The sequence below is a fragment of the Rhinolophus sinicus genome, chromosome 8 (genome assembly GCF_057876585.1).
Source record: "Rhinolophus sinicus isolate RSI-liver-muscle chromosome 8, RSI-T2T, whole genome shotgun sequence".
Lineage (NCBI taxonomy): Eukaryota > Metazoa > Chordata > Mammalia > Chiroptera > Rhinolophidae > Rhinolophus > Rhinolophus sinicus.
Genome location: NC_142508.1, coordinates 41,718,517 through 41,732,669, shown reverse-complemented (window position 1 = coordinate 41,732,669; position 14,153 = coordinate 41,718,517). Strand labels below are relative to the sequence as shown.

Here is a 14,153-nt window from a genome sequence, read left to right as displayed (position 1 = left end):
ACTATTAGAACCATATTAATGTTTCACATGCATATATATATATATATATATATATATATATATAAAAGGAAAAACATAAAACTTAAAAGCAAAAACAAATGAACCAAAGTAGTATTTCATTTAGTAACGTGATCACACTGAAGAGGGGAGGAGCAAATTTGAAGAATCTGAACATTAAAATGTTTATAATGTAATATGAAGAAAGATGTGAAGGAAGGAAGGAAGAAAAAAGAAAGAAAAGAATGTAAACTATTACAGTAGAAAGCTAATCCATAAATGTAGAATGGTGGAATGAGAAAACACCTGGCAACCATCATCACAAATACTGGGATCATCAAAGAATGCTGAAAATGTTAGGTGAAAGTTTGAGGAACAGAATAGTATGTGACGGGCCAGCCGCCACGAGTCGATCAGTACCTGAATGGGGGAGTGGGAATGAAATAAAAGACACACACAAATGCTAATGCGGCCGGTCTTCAGTCATGCTGAAGCCCTGAGTTTATTATCTCTAACCAATATATACAATTTGAGTACGTGCAGTTAAACGAAGAAGATATGCATTATCTCAGTGAAAGTAAATCTTTCCAGCTTCAACCTTATTTTGACATAGAAGATACAAGGTCACTGAAACTCACAAAAGTAAATATTTCAAGGAGACAGAATCTACTAATTGTCTAGAAAGCCCTTAGTTTTCTGTGTCTGGGAACTGGCCGTTTTCACCACATTCCTCAGCAGCCGTTAGGCGCTTCTCAGATAAGGCAGAGACAATGTTATGGGGGCAGAAACCGAGCCAGTCTGCAAGGTTCAGGGTTGCAAGAAACCATGGCTCCCCACAATAGTATACCGTCCCAATATCTCTACAAACTATTAATTACAAAGAAATGTATAGTAAGTTTACTGTGGAGAAATTTGATGATCGTATTAGCTCAGAGATCAAAGTTAATGTTACAAACAATAGAACAAACCAACATTTCAGGCCTCCAGATATGATAACTGAGAAGAACACAATATCACTTCTGTATTATTGTTCCTGCCAAAAATATACAACCTGCAGAAACATCAGATAAACTCAAATTGCGAGACAGCCTTCTACCTTACAAATATCCAATTACAGGCAGCACAACTGAACAAAACTCCCAGCTGTTTTGTGGTTTGGAGGCACTCTCCTATTGGATGCTCCCAGCTAATGCAGCAGGGATCTCAGCAGACCCATTTCTGGAAGCCAGAATTCCTCTTTACAACAACTTTCTCCACGACCCCCTGATGGCATTGGTGAGTATTTAACAGCTTAAGAGGCTAAATGATCAGTCCACCAAATCTTCCTTCCCACTCTCATTTAGTCTGGGTCATATCTGCATCATGGTCATATGATTCTTATAGATTCCCCTGGCCCCTTGCTTTTTCCTTAATATAATAATATTCTTATACATTAAATTCTTAGTCTTAGTGTCCATTTCTTGGAGGACCAGGACAAATCCAACACCCCAGAATCCTCCCTGATGCCTCGTTCTAGTCACAGTCCTTTTACTGTGGCATTCACTAACTCGTAATATGATCAATTTGCTGAGGCTGTTTTTGTATTTTACATAATGGAATCAGACCATCATACAGTATTTTGTGTCAAACTTCATCTCCTCAACATTATGAAATTCAAATTTGGAGACTAGATGAGTTTTCACTCTCATTGGTGAATATTTTTACAATGTGTAAATTTACCAATACTCCATTTTATTATAGCTGGTCATTGGGTAGTTTCCACTTTTGGCTCTTAAAAGTAGTGCATACTGGGAAACGTCTTTAGCTGAATGTATGGATATATTAATGTGAGGAATGTATGTGTGGGTTGAACCAAAAGGTTATTGGGTATGAATATCTTTAAGTATCTTAAATAATAGATGCTTGAAAAAATGTTTCAAAGGGTTGTACCAATTTACACTCTAGGAGTGGTATGAAAGTGTTGACAGTGCAATTTTTTTCTTTTTAGCTTTTCTGGTTAGACTGTAGTGCTATCTCCTATTAATTTAATTTGCATTTCCATTATGATTAATGGTGTTTAGTAACTTTACATATGATTCTTGATTGTATCACTATATCCTACCAAACCACTGGTACCACTAGGTCAAAAGTAAAGTTGAATACCTTATTTGCAAATCATTGCCTCCCCAAAACCAGTCTACCTGCCCCATTCTTCGAATTCCCAGCTTTACTTATCATATTATCAGATTGCATTACCCTGCTTTCTGCTCCCTACTGCCCCTAAATTGAACATTTCCCAGGTCGAGATTAATTTTAAATCTCGTGACTCACTGTTTACTCTTTCAACTAATAATTGAAGACATTTAGACTTCAGGAAGTCACGTCTATCGAAAATTTTCCGCTCACGGATTCGGGAGAGGGTAACACTAGCTCTCAGTGTAGGTACGTATCCACACAACCACTCAGAAGGTGACAGTGTGAACTTTCTCCCCACCGGTGTTGTGGGAGTTGTGGTCCAACGCCTCCGAGAATGTCTCAAGCACTTCCGCCTGAAGAGCGTGAGAATGTTCTCTGGCTTTCTGGGAAATGTAGTCCACAGGTGCCGCAGAGCCTCGGATACTTCCGCACAGGCAGCCGGACAGGGGAATTCTGGGAAGTGTATTCCTTCGCAGCACTTCCGCTCTAGGTTCCAGGTTGCTGCCATCTTTCATCTTGCTGTGGTGAGTTGGTTCTGCTTGTTGCTACACTTCCGAACTTTCTTGGGTTCTGGTACTACCCGGCCATGAATTAGGAGAAAGAGGTTGCGTGAGAGAGCGGTGGTTTTCGGCCTGGGGGACGGGCGGCACCCTCCTTGGCGGATCCTCTTTGCATTTGGGTCGGTGGGTTGTGCATCGCCTGGTTGGAGGGTCTCCAGCGCTTTCCGCCTCCCCAAGCCTCGCACCTTCCACCCTCTCTGCCGTTTCCCTCCGTAGAACGTTTTGCGAGTTACCTAAATTTCTCTCTCCGATGTTTTTCTGTAAAATTGGGATGATGTTACTACCTTCCTCATACAGTGGTTTGAGAATTAAACGAGATAGTATAAGTAAAAATGCAGTTCCTAGCATGTGGCTTCCACTGTTTAGTTTTGGGTTTGTGCTCAGTTCCCTGAAAGCCGTGAATGCTAATATCTTAAGTGGTCCAGCTGCAGTGTCCCTGGCACTTCTCTTTGATCTATGCAGGAAGTCAGACTTAACTCCCAAAACCATTTTTCACTGGAAAGGAGGAGAGGATGGGAAGGGCAGAATATCCAATTTCTCAGAGACAGATGTTAAAAACGAGACAACAGGCCCAGAATGGAGTCACTTATGGTAAGTCTTGAGGACAGAAAAGCCGCCACAAGTTAAACCTGACAAGGTCAGGAGACTAAAAATAATCACACAAGCTAGCCTGAACATAAAAAAATTCATAACTAAGGTGGGCCACAGCAGGAAGTCACATCTTTAGCCTGAAGCTGCCTTCATAAAGTCAATCTTCACCTTAAGAAAGCCTGTCTATTGTCTTTTTGCGTCTAAGATGACATCGTTGGAAGGTCAATAATCTCTTTTTCCGACCAAAGCAGGAAACTACAGACTCCCTCGTTATTATTCTTGTCCTTTGATTAATGTCTCTATGTGGACTATTACCATAACTGTGCTGTACCCTCCTATGTAAAAGAAGTACCTGTTTCTCCAATTTACTTTTATCCAATCCCTGGGATTTCCCACTTTGCTTTCTCCCACCCCCTTAATCTACCATCAGTGGATTTCATGTAACCCCCCTCCTTTGATTCTATGTATAAAATAAGCTGCAACTGCTGTTTTGCGGTGCATTTTCTCAACCCGTTGAGATTTTGCTTCCCAGCAAGTGTCGTCAATTTGGCTCAAATAAACTTTTAGAAGCTTTCTCTTAAACTGGTTGTTTTTCATCGACAGTCTCATCTCACCAAAGTGAGACTTCATGACAGTTTTGGCTCTCTCAGAAATGGAATCTTAAACCAGTGAAGCAGGAATCTCCAGATCAACTCTAGTGAGGTCTTCTGCCTGATAGGCCCTTACCATCCCCTAAAGGAAGTGACCTTGCAATAACCAAGCTGCTTTTTGCCTAGTATAACTTCCTTATTCCTACTCCTTTCTGCCTATAAAAGTCTTGGTAGAAATACATATTTACAAGAGCAAGTTCGCATTACAGAGTGTCATCTTTTTTACTATCGCTACAAAAATAAGAAATCCTGATAGTATTCAAGGTGCTGTCCAGCTGCAAACTGTTCAGTGAGTTGAAATTAATATTCTTTCAGTTGTACAGATGACAAAGTTGAGGGAAAGAGGTGTTGCTAGTTTGCCCAAGATGACCCAGTTAAGTGAGAAGCTGAACTAGAATTTAAACCTAGATATTGTTTCCCTAGAGATGATTCTTGCATAGTATTGTCTCAATTTCCATCATATCAGAATCCAAATTTGTACCGTGGGAGCCACAAATTAACAGTGGAGATGGTGCCAGTGTATGTGTGTGTGTTGTACAGGAACAGAGTACCCAGGCCTTGATCTGCTCTTCAAGCTGTGTACAGCAGCTGCCACCCCAAGGAGGGGGCTCCTTGGCCAGTTCACAGTAAGCATTCATGGAGGTGAGCAGCATCCTTCGTCATCCTTTCATGTCCTTTTTCTGTCTTTCCAGACACTAACAAGGCACAATTCTGCCTAGCAGGACTCTCCATATTCAGGAATCTGTACACCTGCAGAAGTGAGAAGAAAAAATGACCACATTCCAGGTGCAAATGGCTTGCCTTTGTTGCTGTTAAAATCTTACTACACAGAAGGTCAGGTGTAGTGACTCAAGGAGAACACCAGGCACTTAAAGACCTGTTTACTTTGCACTTGTTTGTTTCATTTTGTTATGATTCATTTTATTTCAGGAATAAGTGTGGAAAAATTAATAGGACTGACTAGTTTTTTGTTTTTTTTTTAAATTAAAGTTTATTGGGGTGACAATTGTTAGTAAAGCTACATAGATTTCAGGTGTACAATTAAGAATGACTAGTTTTCCCTCTTCATTACTTCACTGCTGACACATTAACTATTTTTCCTCATGTGCATTCATAGTTTTATTATAATATTCATGATACACATCTATTGCACTTTTTCAATTAATATGATTATGATTTAACATTTGTTACTTATGGTTATGTAATATTCCTATTAAATTGATGTGCTTTTTTATTTTTAACTACTTAGCACTCATTGACATTAAGGTGGTTTGTGGGTGGCCGGTTAGCTCAGTTGGTTAGAGCACGTTGCTACCAACAACAAGGTTGTCAGTTCCATCCCCGCATGGGCCACTTTGAGCTGCACCCTCCTTAAAAAAAAAAAAGGGGAAGGACATTAAGGTGGTTTGTGAGTTTTATTGTTTCAAGCAACACTGAAGTGACACTTTTCCTACCTGCAACCTTTTCCTCCAAAAAAATTAACTCTCCAAGTAATATGCCTACTTTTTTTTTTTTTTTACAGGACTTTATTGGTGAACATTGTGTACTTCCAGGACTTTTTTCCAAGTCAAGTTGTTGTCCTTTCAGTCTTAGTTGTGGAGGGCGCAGCTCAGCTCCAGGTCCAGTTACCGTTGCTAGTTGCAGGGGGCGCTGCCCACTATTGCTTGCGGGAGTGGAACCGGCAACCTTGTGGTTGAGAGGATGCGCTCCAACCAACTGAGCCATCCGGGAGCTCAGTGGCAGCTCAGCTCAAGGTGCCGTGTTCAATCTTAGTTGCAGGAGGCGCTGCCCATCATCCCTTGCGGGACTCAAGGAATTGAACTGACAACCTTGTGGTTGAGAGCCCACTGGCCCATGTGGGAATCGAACCGGCAGCCTTCGGAGTTAGGAGCATGGAGCTCCAACCACCTGAGCCACCAGGCTGGCCCAATATGCCTACTTTTTTGTCCTCGATGTACTAGGGGCTCAGTATTGAAAAAGTACATTTGATAAATGCCACGTTGGAATTTTATAGATTGTTCAAATGTGGCACCGTATAATAGGCTCTAACTGCTGCTTTACACAGATATTATTAGAGATTTTCACACAGGAAAAGCTGAATTCTTTCCTATGTCTGAGTCATATCCTGCATGTCTTTTACTTACTGATCTATTTTTATTCCTTCATGTGTTAGTTTTTTTTCAAAGTAATAGTATAACTTTAGGTTGGTTTCTGTGTATTTTTTAAATAATAGTCTTTATATTTTAGGGCAGTTTTGCATTCACACTAAAATCCAGCAGAAGGTAGGGAGTTCCTATGTCCCCTCTGTGCCCACACATGCACCGCCTCCCCCATTGTTAACGTCCCCCACCATATTGGTACTTTTGCTATAATAAATGAACCTATCGGACATTATTATCACCACATCATTATCACCCTGTGTCCACAGTTTACATTAGGGTTCACTCTTGGTGTGTATTCTATGGGTTTAGACAAATTAATAATGAATGACATGTCCCCACTGTTACACTATCACACACAGTAGTTTCACTGCTCAAAATATCCTGTGTGCTCCACCTGTTTATTCCTCCCTTCCCCCGACCCCTGGAAACTGCTGATCTTTTTACAGTCTCCATAATTTTACCTTTTCCAGAATGTCATGTGGTTGGAATCATACATACATGGCCTTTTAAACTAGCTTCTTATTAATATGCACTTAAGGCACCTTCAGGTCTTTTTATGGCTTTATGGCTCATTTCTTTTTAGCACTAAATTACACTTTGGTCTGGATATACCACAGTTTATCCATTCGCCTTCTGAAGGATATCTTGATTGCCTTCAGTTACAAACTAAGGTAAAACTTTGGTTAAAAACATCCAGTCTTGCTGGATTTGCCAAGCCCTTAGTTCTGTCTCTGCATTTACTCCTTAGAGCTGCTGGATAAGGTTTTTGATCTCATCTTCCATTTAAATACATAAAATATGAGAAACCTACTTAGGTTCACACAGGAAACCAAGCAAATGTCAAGGAATAATAACCATTCTGTTTGAAAGTGACAGACAAGAAGATAACATGTGCTCAGCACTGTCCCTCTCCCAGTGGCCATTGGTTGTAAGGTTGGGATTATGTGTGTGGTGGTGTAGGAAGTGGTGACGTTCAAGGACGTGGCTGTGGTCTTCACCGAAGAGGAGCTGGGGCTGCTGGACTCCGCCCAGAGGAAGCTGTACCGAGATGTGATGCTGGAGAACTTCAGGAACCTGCTGTCAGTGGGTGAGGACAAGCGCCCTCTCAACTCAATGTCCGGCTCCTGGGGTGTCTTTGTATCTGTGGGTTTTCAAGGCTTTGGGGCCCTTGACATGGTTCCCTGAGTTTGGGAGTCTGACTTTTCTAATATATGTGCGACACTAAAAGGGAATTATTTTGGTTTTTATCAACAGGCAAGTTTGTGTTTTGTTAAAGACTGTAAATGGACAGCGTCCTGGTCTATATTATCTATTTCTGACCCTATCATGAGTTATAAAAGCAATTTAGTGAGTCCTACTATCATTTTTTAATGAAATAAAGTGAATTAGATAACATCAATCCTTGTCACACTCTTCCAAAGAAATCAAGAAGTACTTCTTAACTCATTATGCGTATATGTATGGGTCTTCACAAATAGCATTTCTTCAAATGAGTCACGAAGAAAAAAGGTTTGAAAAACACTGCCTCTGATTACTTGAAGAGTATGCAATGGGAATCTAATTTTCCAGGAAATTTTACCGCGAATGTGTTGGTTTTAAGCATGTGACTTTGCATTTTCACAGGGCATCAACCATTCAAACAAGGCTCGGTCCATTTAGTAAGGGGAGAAAAGTTTTGGATGATAAAGGTGGCAACCCAAATAAAAGGGAATTCAGGTAAGAACCAAGCAAGTATGAGTCTTAGAGGCAGCTGTCCTGCCTCTTACTTTTCTCTATGCTGATTTCCGTCGCTTTGTTCTAAATCACCAAACCTCAATCCTGGATTGTTACGACCACCCTCTTACTGGTTGCCCTGTTCCCACTCTTTCCATCCTAGACCTGTTCTTCATATAGCAGCCAAAGCGATCCTTTGGAAATGTAAGTCAGGTTGCCATTTGTCTGTTCAAAATCCTTCATGGCTTCTTTTTTATTTTCTTAAAGGTAAAACCACTTAAAGTGGCTCTTGGAGTCCCCTGGGGTCTGCTCTGCATCCCCACTCCCTCTTTGAAAACATCTCTGATCCTCTCCCTTTTGCTCCATTTTTTCCACCCACATTTGTCTCCCTCCTGGTTCTCAGATCTGCCAAGAATACTGTATAGTGCCTACTAGAGCTTTAACAAATTACTATAAATGTAACAGAGCTAACAACAAAATTTTACCATGTTTTAGTTCTTTAGGTGTGAAGTTTGACATACCTCACTGAGCTAAAATCAAGATGTCTATAGGGGCTGGCCCAGTGGCTCAGGTGGATGGAGCGCCGTGCTCCTAATGCCGAGATTGCCAGTTCGATTCCCATGTGGGCCCGTGAACTGTGCCCTCTACAACTAAGATTGTGAACAATGGCTCTCTGTGGAGCTGGGCTGCCGTGGGCTACCATGTGCTGCCAGGAGCAGCAGCTGGCCAGTGTGAGTGGCCAGCACCCAGTGTGAGTGGCCAGCAGCCGGCAAGAGCTGCTGTGAGTGGCCGACCCACAACTGGCTCAGCGGAGGGGGAGCGCAAGGCTCATAATACCAGCATGGGCGAGGGAGCTGTGTCCTACACAACTAGACTGAGAAACAACGGCTTGAACCAGAGAGTGGGCGGGGTGGGGGCTGAAGAAGGGGAGGAAAAAAAAGATGTCTATAGGGCTGCGTTTCTTTCTGGATGCTGTAGGGAAGAAACCTTTTCCTTGCGTTGCCAGTATCTAGGGCCTGGCCAGTTCCTTGGCTCTTGTTCCCCTTCCTCCATTTTCAAAGCCCATCATGTTGCCTTACTGACCATTCTTCTGTACACTTCCTCTGCTGCTCTTCCACCTCTGTCTTCTGCCTTTCAGGACCCTTCTGATTACGTTCGTCCTTCCTGGATAATCCCAGAAGCTCTAACTATTGTTATGGTCAGCTGATTAGCAACCTTAATTGCATCTGCAACCCAATTCCTCTTTGCTGTGTAGTAACATGTTCATAAGTTCTGGGGCTTGGACCTTACTGTCTTTCCTGCTGGTGGTGATGTTTTGATAGTTTCCATCCTGTTAATTTTTATAAGTGCTTATTACAAAATTTTAAATTTATTTCACAGCTCACTAAAGGTCTGTCGTTTTCAATTTGAAAAACTAATGTGAAAGGCCCGTTTATCTACATTGAAAGTTTTTCCATACTGTTTTCAGACAGTCCAGAACCCACCTAAGAAAGCAGTGCATGGGCCCTTGTGCTTCCTTTTCACCCCGTCGCTCCATGGCTCACGGAGACAGCTAATAAGTGATACATAAACCAGAGCGAATCAACAATACTGCAGAACATTTCTTGTCTTCAAATGGCTGCCTATCCCATTTCTACTTACTCAGATGCCCTTAGTGTGATTGTGCGTTTGTGTGTGTGCACTTGACCCGCAGCCCAGGGAAACTTGTAAGCATTGTGGTTGTGACCACAAACGTGCCTTCTGTGTAACTCTCCTGGAGTCTTCCTTAGGGGGCGTTGTCATTCCTGGGGAGAATACTTTTTTTAATGAGGACCCTGGTGTCTACTCCTAGACAGTTCCCCCACAAATGGGGGGGGGGGAATCTCTATTTCCTGAGCTCGCTGACAATAATCAGCTTACAGGCTGATTATTATGGTACCTATTAAGAGGTGCATACTCACCTACAAGTATTTTTCCAAATTTCCGCCTTTGGAACTTATCTTTCTATTTGAATAATCAAGGACTTGCTAAGTTCCTGAAGCAAGTTTTCAAACTTTTTAGACCACAAGCCGTTCTAAGAAATGCATCTTTCAGTGTAACCAAAAGAAATATTGTACATGTGTGTAGATTTATATGTATGACTTTGCGAGCCAATTCATGAAATGACCCCATCCTTTCTCTGATAGTTTCTATCCTGATTCTTTTTTCCAGATGCTTATTGCATGCTTTGAAATTTGTTTTACAGCTAACTAAAAGGCTGCAGTTTTCAATCTGAAAAACTGATGTGAAAGCCCAATTTATCTCCATCCAAAGTTTTTCCACACTGTTTTGAAAGAAACGGTCCAGAAGCCTCAGAAGCAACCATTACGTAGGCCCTCGTGTGTTTCTTTAACCCCTACTGATTCTTGGTCAGCAGTAGCATCACCCTTTGTGTATCCCCATGGGGTGCAGACTTGGCTTCATAGCAAAACGGCAGATTCCTCTCTCTTTTATATTTCAGATATCTTAACTAAGTTATTGTATCAACACAGAAAAATAAGATGAACTATACATATTATATAGAATTTGCAGGAATGCCTTGGATATAAAGATATAAACAATTCTAGGTTTTGATATGATGGGTTACAAAGAGTTTAATGAACTACATAATTTAGAGGGACAGTTGACACTCATCCGCTTGACACCGAGACCTCCTGCACTTGACACCAGCTGCCAGTTTGGGGGTTCCCAAAGCAACCTTAAAATTGAATAATTCTCTATAAGGCCTAATAGAATTCACTGAATGCTGTTAAGCTCACGATTAGAGTTATTGCAGAGAAGGATACACCTTACAATTAAGTAACAGAAAAGGCACATGAAAGGGAATCTAGGGGAGAACCAGATAGAGCTTCCACTGTCCTCTGCATAGAGTCAAGGGGGTGTTTCTGTATTACTTTCCTACATGAAGGTATAAAATTATACACAGGGTGTGTCTAATCAGGGAAACTCACTGAAGTCTCAGTGTCCAAAGTAATTAAGCTCCATCACATGGCTAGTATACATTGCATAGTTTCATGTGGTTATTCTGTCTCCTGGTCCACACCACCGGGTAACTGAAAGCCCCATCCGAAATCACATTCTTGGTCTTTCTGGTGTGGTCAGCCTTATTCCTAAATCATATTGTTACACCAGCCAGTATGACCCAATAACCTCAGGAACTCTTTGGGTGTGACAGTCCATGGGGTTAGAGCTTATCTGTCAAATGTCCAGGGCAAAGACAACACCCCTTTTTTGGTATGATTAAGTTTTTTTACTACCTAAGGATATGTAACATAAATCCAACTATACAAAGAATTGTATATACTAAATATTTGTATATACAAAGTATTGTATATACTTTGTATATACAAAGTATTTTATATATATTATATATATATAATATAGCTTTTCCTTAAAGTTTGTGTGATTCGTACTTTATTGTGTATGTTATTGCTGCATAATTTACTATCCAAGAGTTTATACTGATTATGAAATTCAGTAGAAATAGCAACAGATTAGCATCATGTATCGTATTATCATTTTTGTTATGAAGTCTTTGGTTTCTAACTTGTACCTCACATAGGAGACTTGGTGTGGTTCTAAATTGGTTTCATTGATGCTTAGTGGAGAGGAGCCTGCTGGACTACCTCTTGATTTCTGTAGTCATGTAAACCAGAGACCACGATACATGCCCAGAGGACATAGTGAATAGTCCCTGTATTCATTAAAGTCTCATGCTTTCTCCTAACTGAAATCTTGAAGACAATAAACAAAGCCTTCACTGGTCCATATGTCTGCATTTTCTGTCCTTATAGGAGGCAAGATCCAACAAGAGATGGAGACCATTCCAGAATCAGAACCACATGAAGAACTTTCCTGCTGGCAGATCTGGCAACAAATTGCAAGAGACTTACTCAGATGTCAAGACTCCATGATAAAGAGCTCTCAGTTCCCCAAACAAAGGGATTCTTCCAGCCCTGTTGGGACAGGACTGTCTTTAACTCACACGGGCCAGAAATCTTACCAGGGAAATGAGTGTAAAAAATTCTTCAGTGGTGTGTCCATCTTTGATCTTCATCAACAGTTAAACTCAGCAGAGAAGTCTCATACGTGTTATGAGTGTGGAAAAAGCTTCTTCCATAGGTCAGCACTCTGTATTCATCAGAGAGTTCACTTTGGAGAAAAATGTTATAAGTGTGATAAGTGTGGTAAGGAATTCAGTCAGAGCTCACGTCTGCAAACTCATCAGAAAGTCCACACTGTAGAGAAACCATTCAAGTGTGAGGAATGTGGGAAAGGCTTCAGTCGTAGATCAACACTTAGTGACCATTGCAAATTACACTCAGGAGAGAAACCTTATAAGTGTGAGAAGTGTGGGAGGGCCTTCATTCATGCTTGCCATCTTCAGAACCATCAGAGAGTTCACACGGGGGAGAAACCATTCAGATGTGATATTTGTGGGAAGAACTTTCGTCGTAGATCAGGACTTAATAGTCATTGCGTGGTCCACACGGGAGAGAAACCATACAAATGTGAGGAGTGTGGGAAGTGTTTCGGTTGGAGCTCACATCTTCACATCCATAAGAGCATCCACATGGGACAGAAACCATACAAATGTGAGGAGTGTGGAAAGAGCTTCTTTTCTAGGGCAGATCTTTATTGTCATCAGAGGATTCACATAGAAGAGAAACCCTATAATTGTAAGGAATGTGGGAAGAGCTTCAGATGGGCTTCACATCTTTTGGCCCATCAGCGAGTCCACAGTGGTGAAAAACCATTCGCATGTGAAGAATGTGGGAAGAGATTTGGCCGGAAATCATACCTGAAAGCTCATCAAAAAGTCCACAGTGAAGAAAAGCCATACAAATGTGAGGCGTGTGGGAAGGGCTTCAAGACAAGTTTGGATTGTGACGTGCACCAGAGTATCCACACGGGAGAGAAACCGTACACATGTTGGGAGTGTGGGAAGTGCTTAAGTAAGGCCTCACATCTTAAACTTCATCAGAGAGTCCACACTGGAGAGAAGCCATACAAATGTGATTTGTGTGGTAAGGTCTTTAGTCAGTTGGCACATCTGCAATCTCATCAGAGAGTTCACACAAGGGAGAAACCTTACAAGTGTAAGATATGTGGTAAGCACTTCAGGTCAAGTTCGTATCTTAAAATTCATCACAGAAACCATGTTGGTGATAAATTTCATGCAGTCTTACAGGAAGGAAAACAACTTGTTTTATTAAAGTGAGTGTTTCAGCCCTAGCTCAAAATATCCCAGTGATCCCGAAACCACACAAGTGATGCACGGAGGGCTTCAATCAGAACCTTGATAATTACAGTTACCACTCGAGATAGGCCTTAGAAATAATAATTTGTTCAGACATTTACAAAACTAATGTTAGATGTTAAAATTGGTGTCCCCTAGTATGTAATCTACATGCGGGCAGGAAGCTGGTTTGCTGCTGAATCTACACAACCTTCACACTGTGTGTGCTCACTACTTGTTAAATGAATCAAAGGGAGAAAATATATATTTAAAAATTGTGTCTGGAAAAGAAAACCTGTGAAAATAATTCAGAGAATCATGAGTTGAAATACAGAAATACACTGGGTCCTGCATCCCACAGCATTATTTTGGTAGTATCCTATTGCAATTGGCTCCTAGCCTATCCTCTGCCTCAGTTCTTGGGTTCTTATTTGGGTTTCTGTCTGGTGTTCCATTGCTGTATATAATGTAAATTCAATACTATTTTGTGATTTTTTTTTTCTCACAGTGCAGACTGAAACAGTTTCAACTTTGTAATAACTGGCTACTACATGTTTCACAATTGAAATTTTCAATGTTCAGTAAGTGTTCAAAGCAACACATTAAAAGTATCAGATTTAATTACCAGTGACAAAAGTTTCCTTAATCTTCAATTTATCATTGATTTTTAATTTTTGCATTTCCATGCAGGCTTTAACATGATTGCCTTCTAATTGTAGCATTTCTCTATCAAACTTCATGAAATGTTGTATTCATGCCGGTATAGGAATGACAGTTACATGCTTTTTTTCTTGGTAAAAACCCATTTAAAAAACAGGGCCCATCAACTCCAAGTTGTTGTTCTTCAATCTAGTTGTGGAGGGCGCAGCTTAGCTCCATGTCCAGTTGCCGTTTTCAATCTTTAGTTGCAGGGGGCACAGACCACCCCTACGGAAGCTCAGCTGCAGCTCATTGTCTTCAATCTAGTTGTGGAGGGTGCAGCTCAGTGGCCCATGTGGGAATTGAACTGGCAACCCTATTGTTCAGAGCTCGGGCTTTAACCAACTGA

At 41.1% G+C, this 14,153-nt stretch overlaps 1 protein-coding gene across 8 annotated transcripts; it reads left to right on the top strand.

Moving 5' to 3' along the window:
• Window positions 1–616: 616 nt before the first annotated feature.
• LOC148757552 (uncharacterized) lies at window positions 617–13,732 on the top strand. Of its 8 annotated transcripts, none has more exons than XM_074314183.2 (6): window positions 2,450–2,696; window positions 4,666–4,759; window positions 5,496–5,592; window positions 7,096–7,222; window positions 7,759–7,851; window positions 11,661–13,732. In XM_074314183.2, the coding sequence occupies exons 4-6, from the start codon at window positions 7,189–7,191 to the stop codon at window positions 13,085–13,087; spliced, it is 1,554 nt and encodes a 517-aa protein (XP_074170284.1). In that variant the 5' UTR covers window positions 2,450–2,696; window positions 4,666–4,759; window positions 5,496–5,592; window positions 7,096–7,188; the 3' UTR covers window positions 13,088–13,732. The 8 variants fall into 8 exon arrangements, with proteins under 8 accessions (XP_088656256.1, XP_074170284.1, XP_088656257.1 ...); XM_088800131.1 differs by having other exon boundaries at window positions 5,496–5,727; XM_088800130.1 differs by lacking the exons at window positions 2,450–2,696; window positions 5,496–5,592 and adding an exon at window positions 617–1,272.
• Window positions 13,733–14,153: the final 421 nt, after the last annotated feature.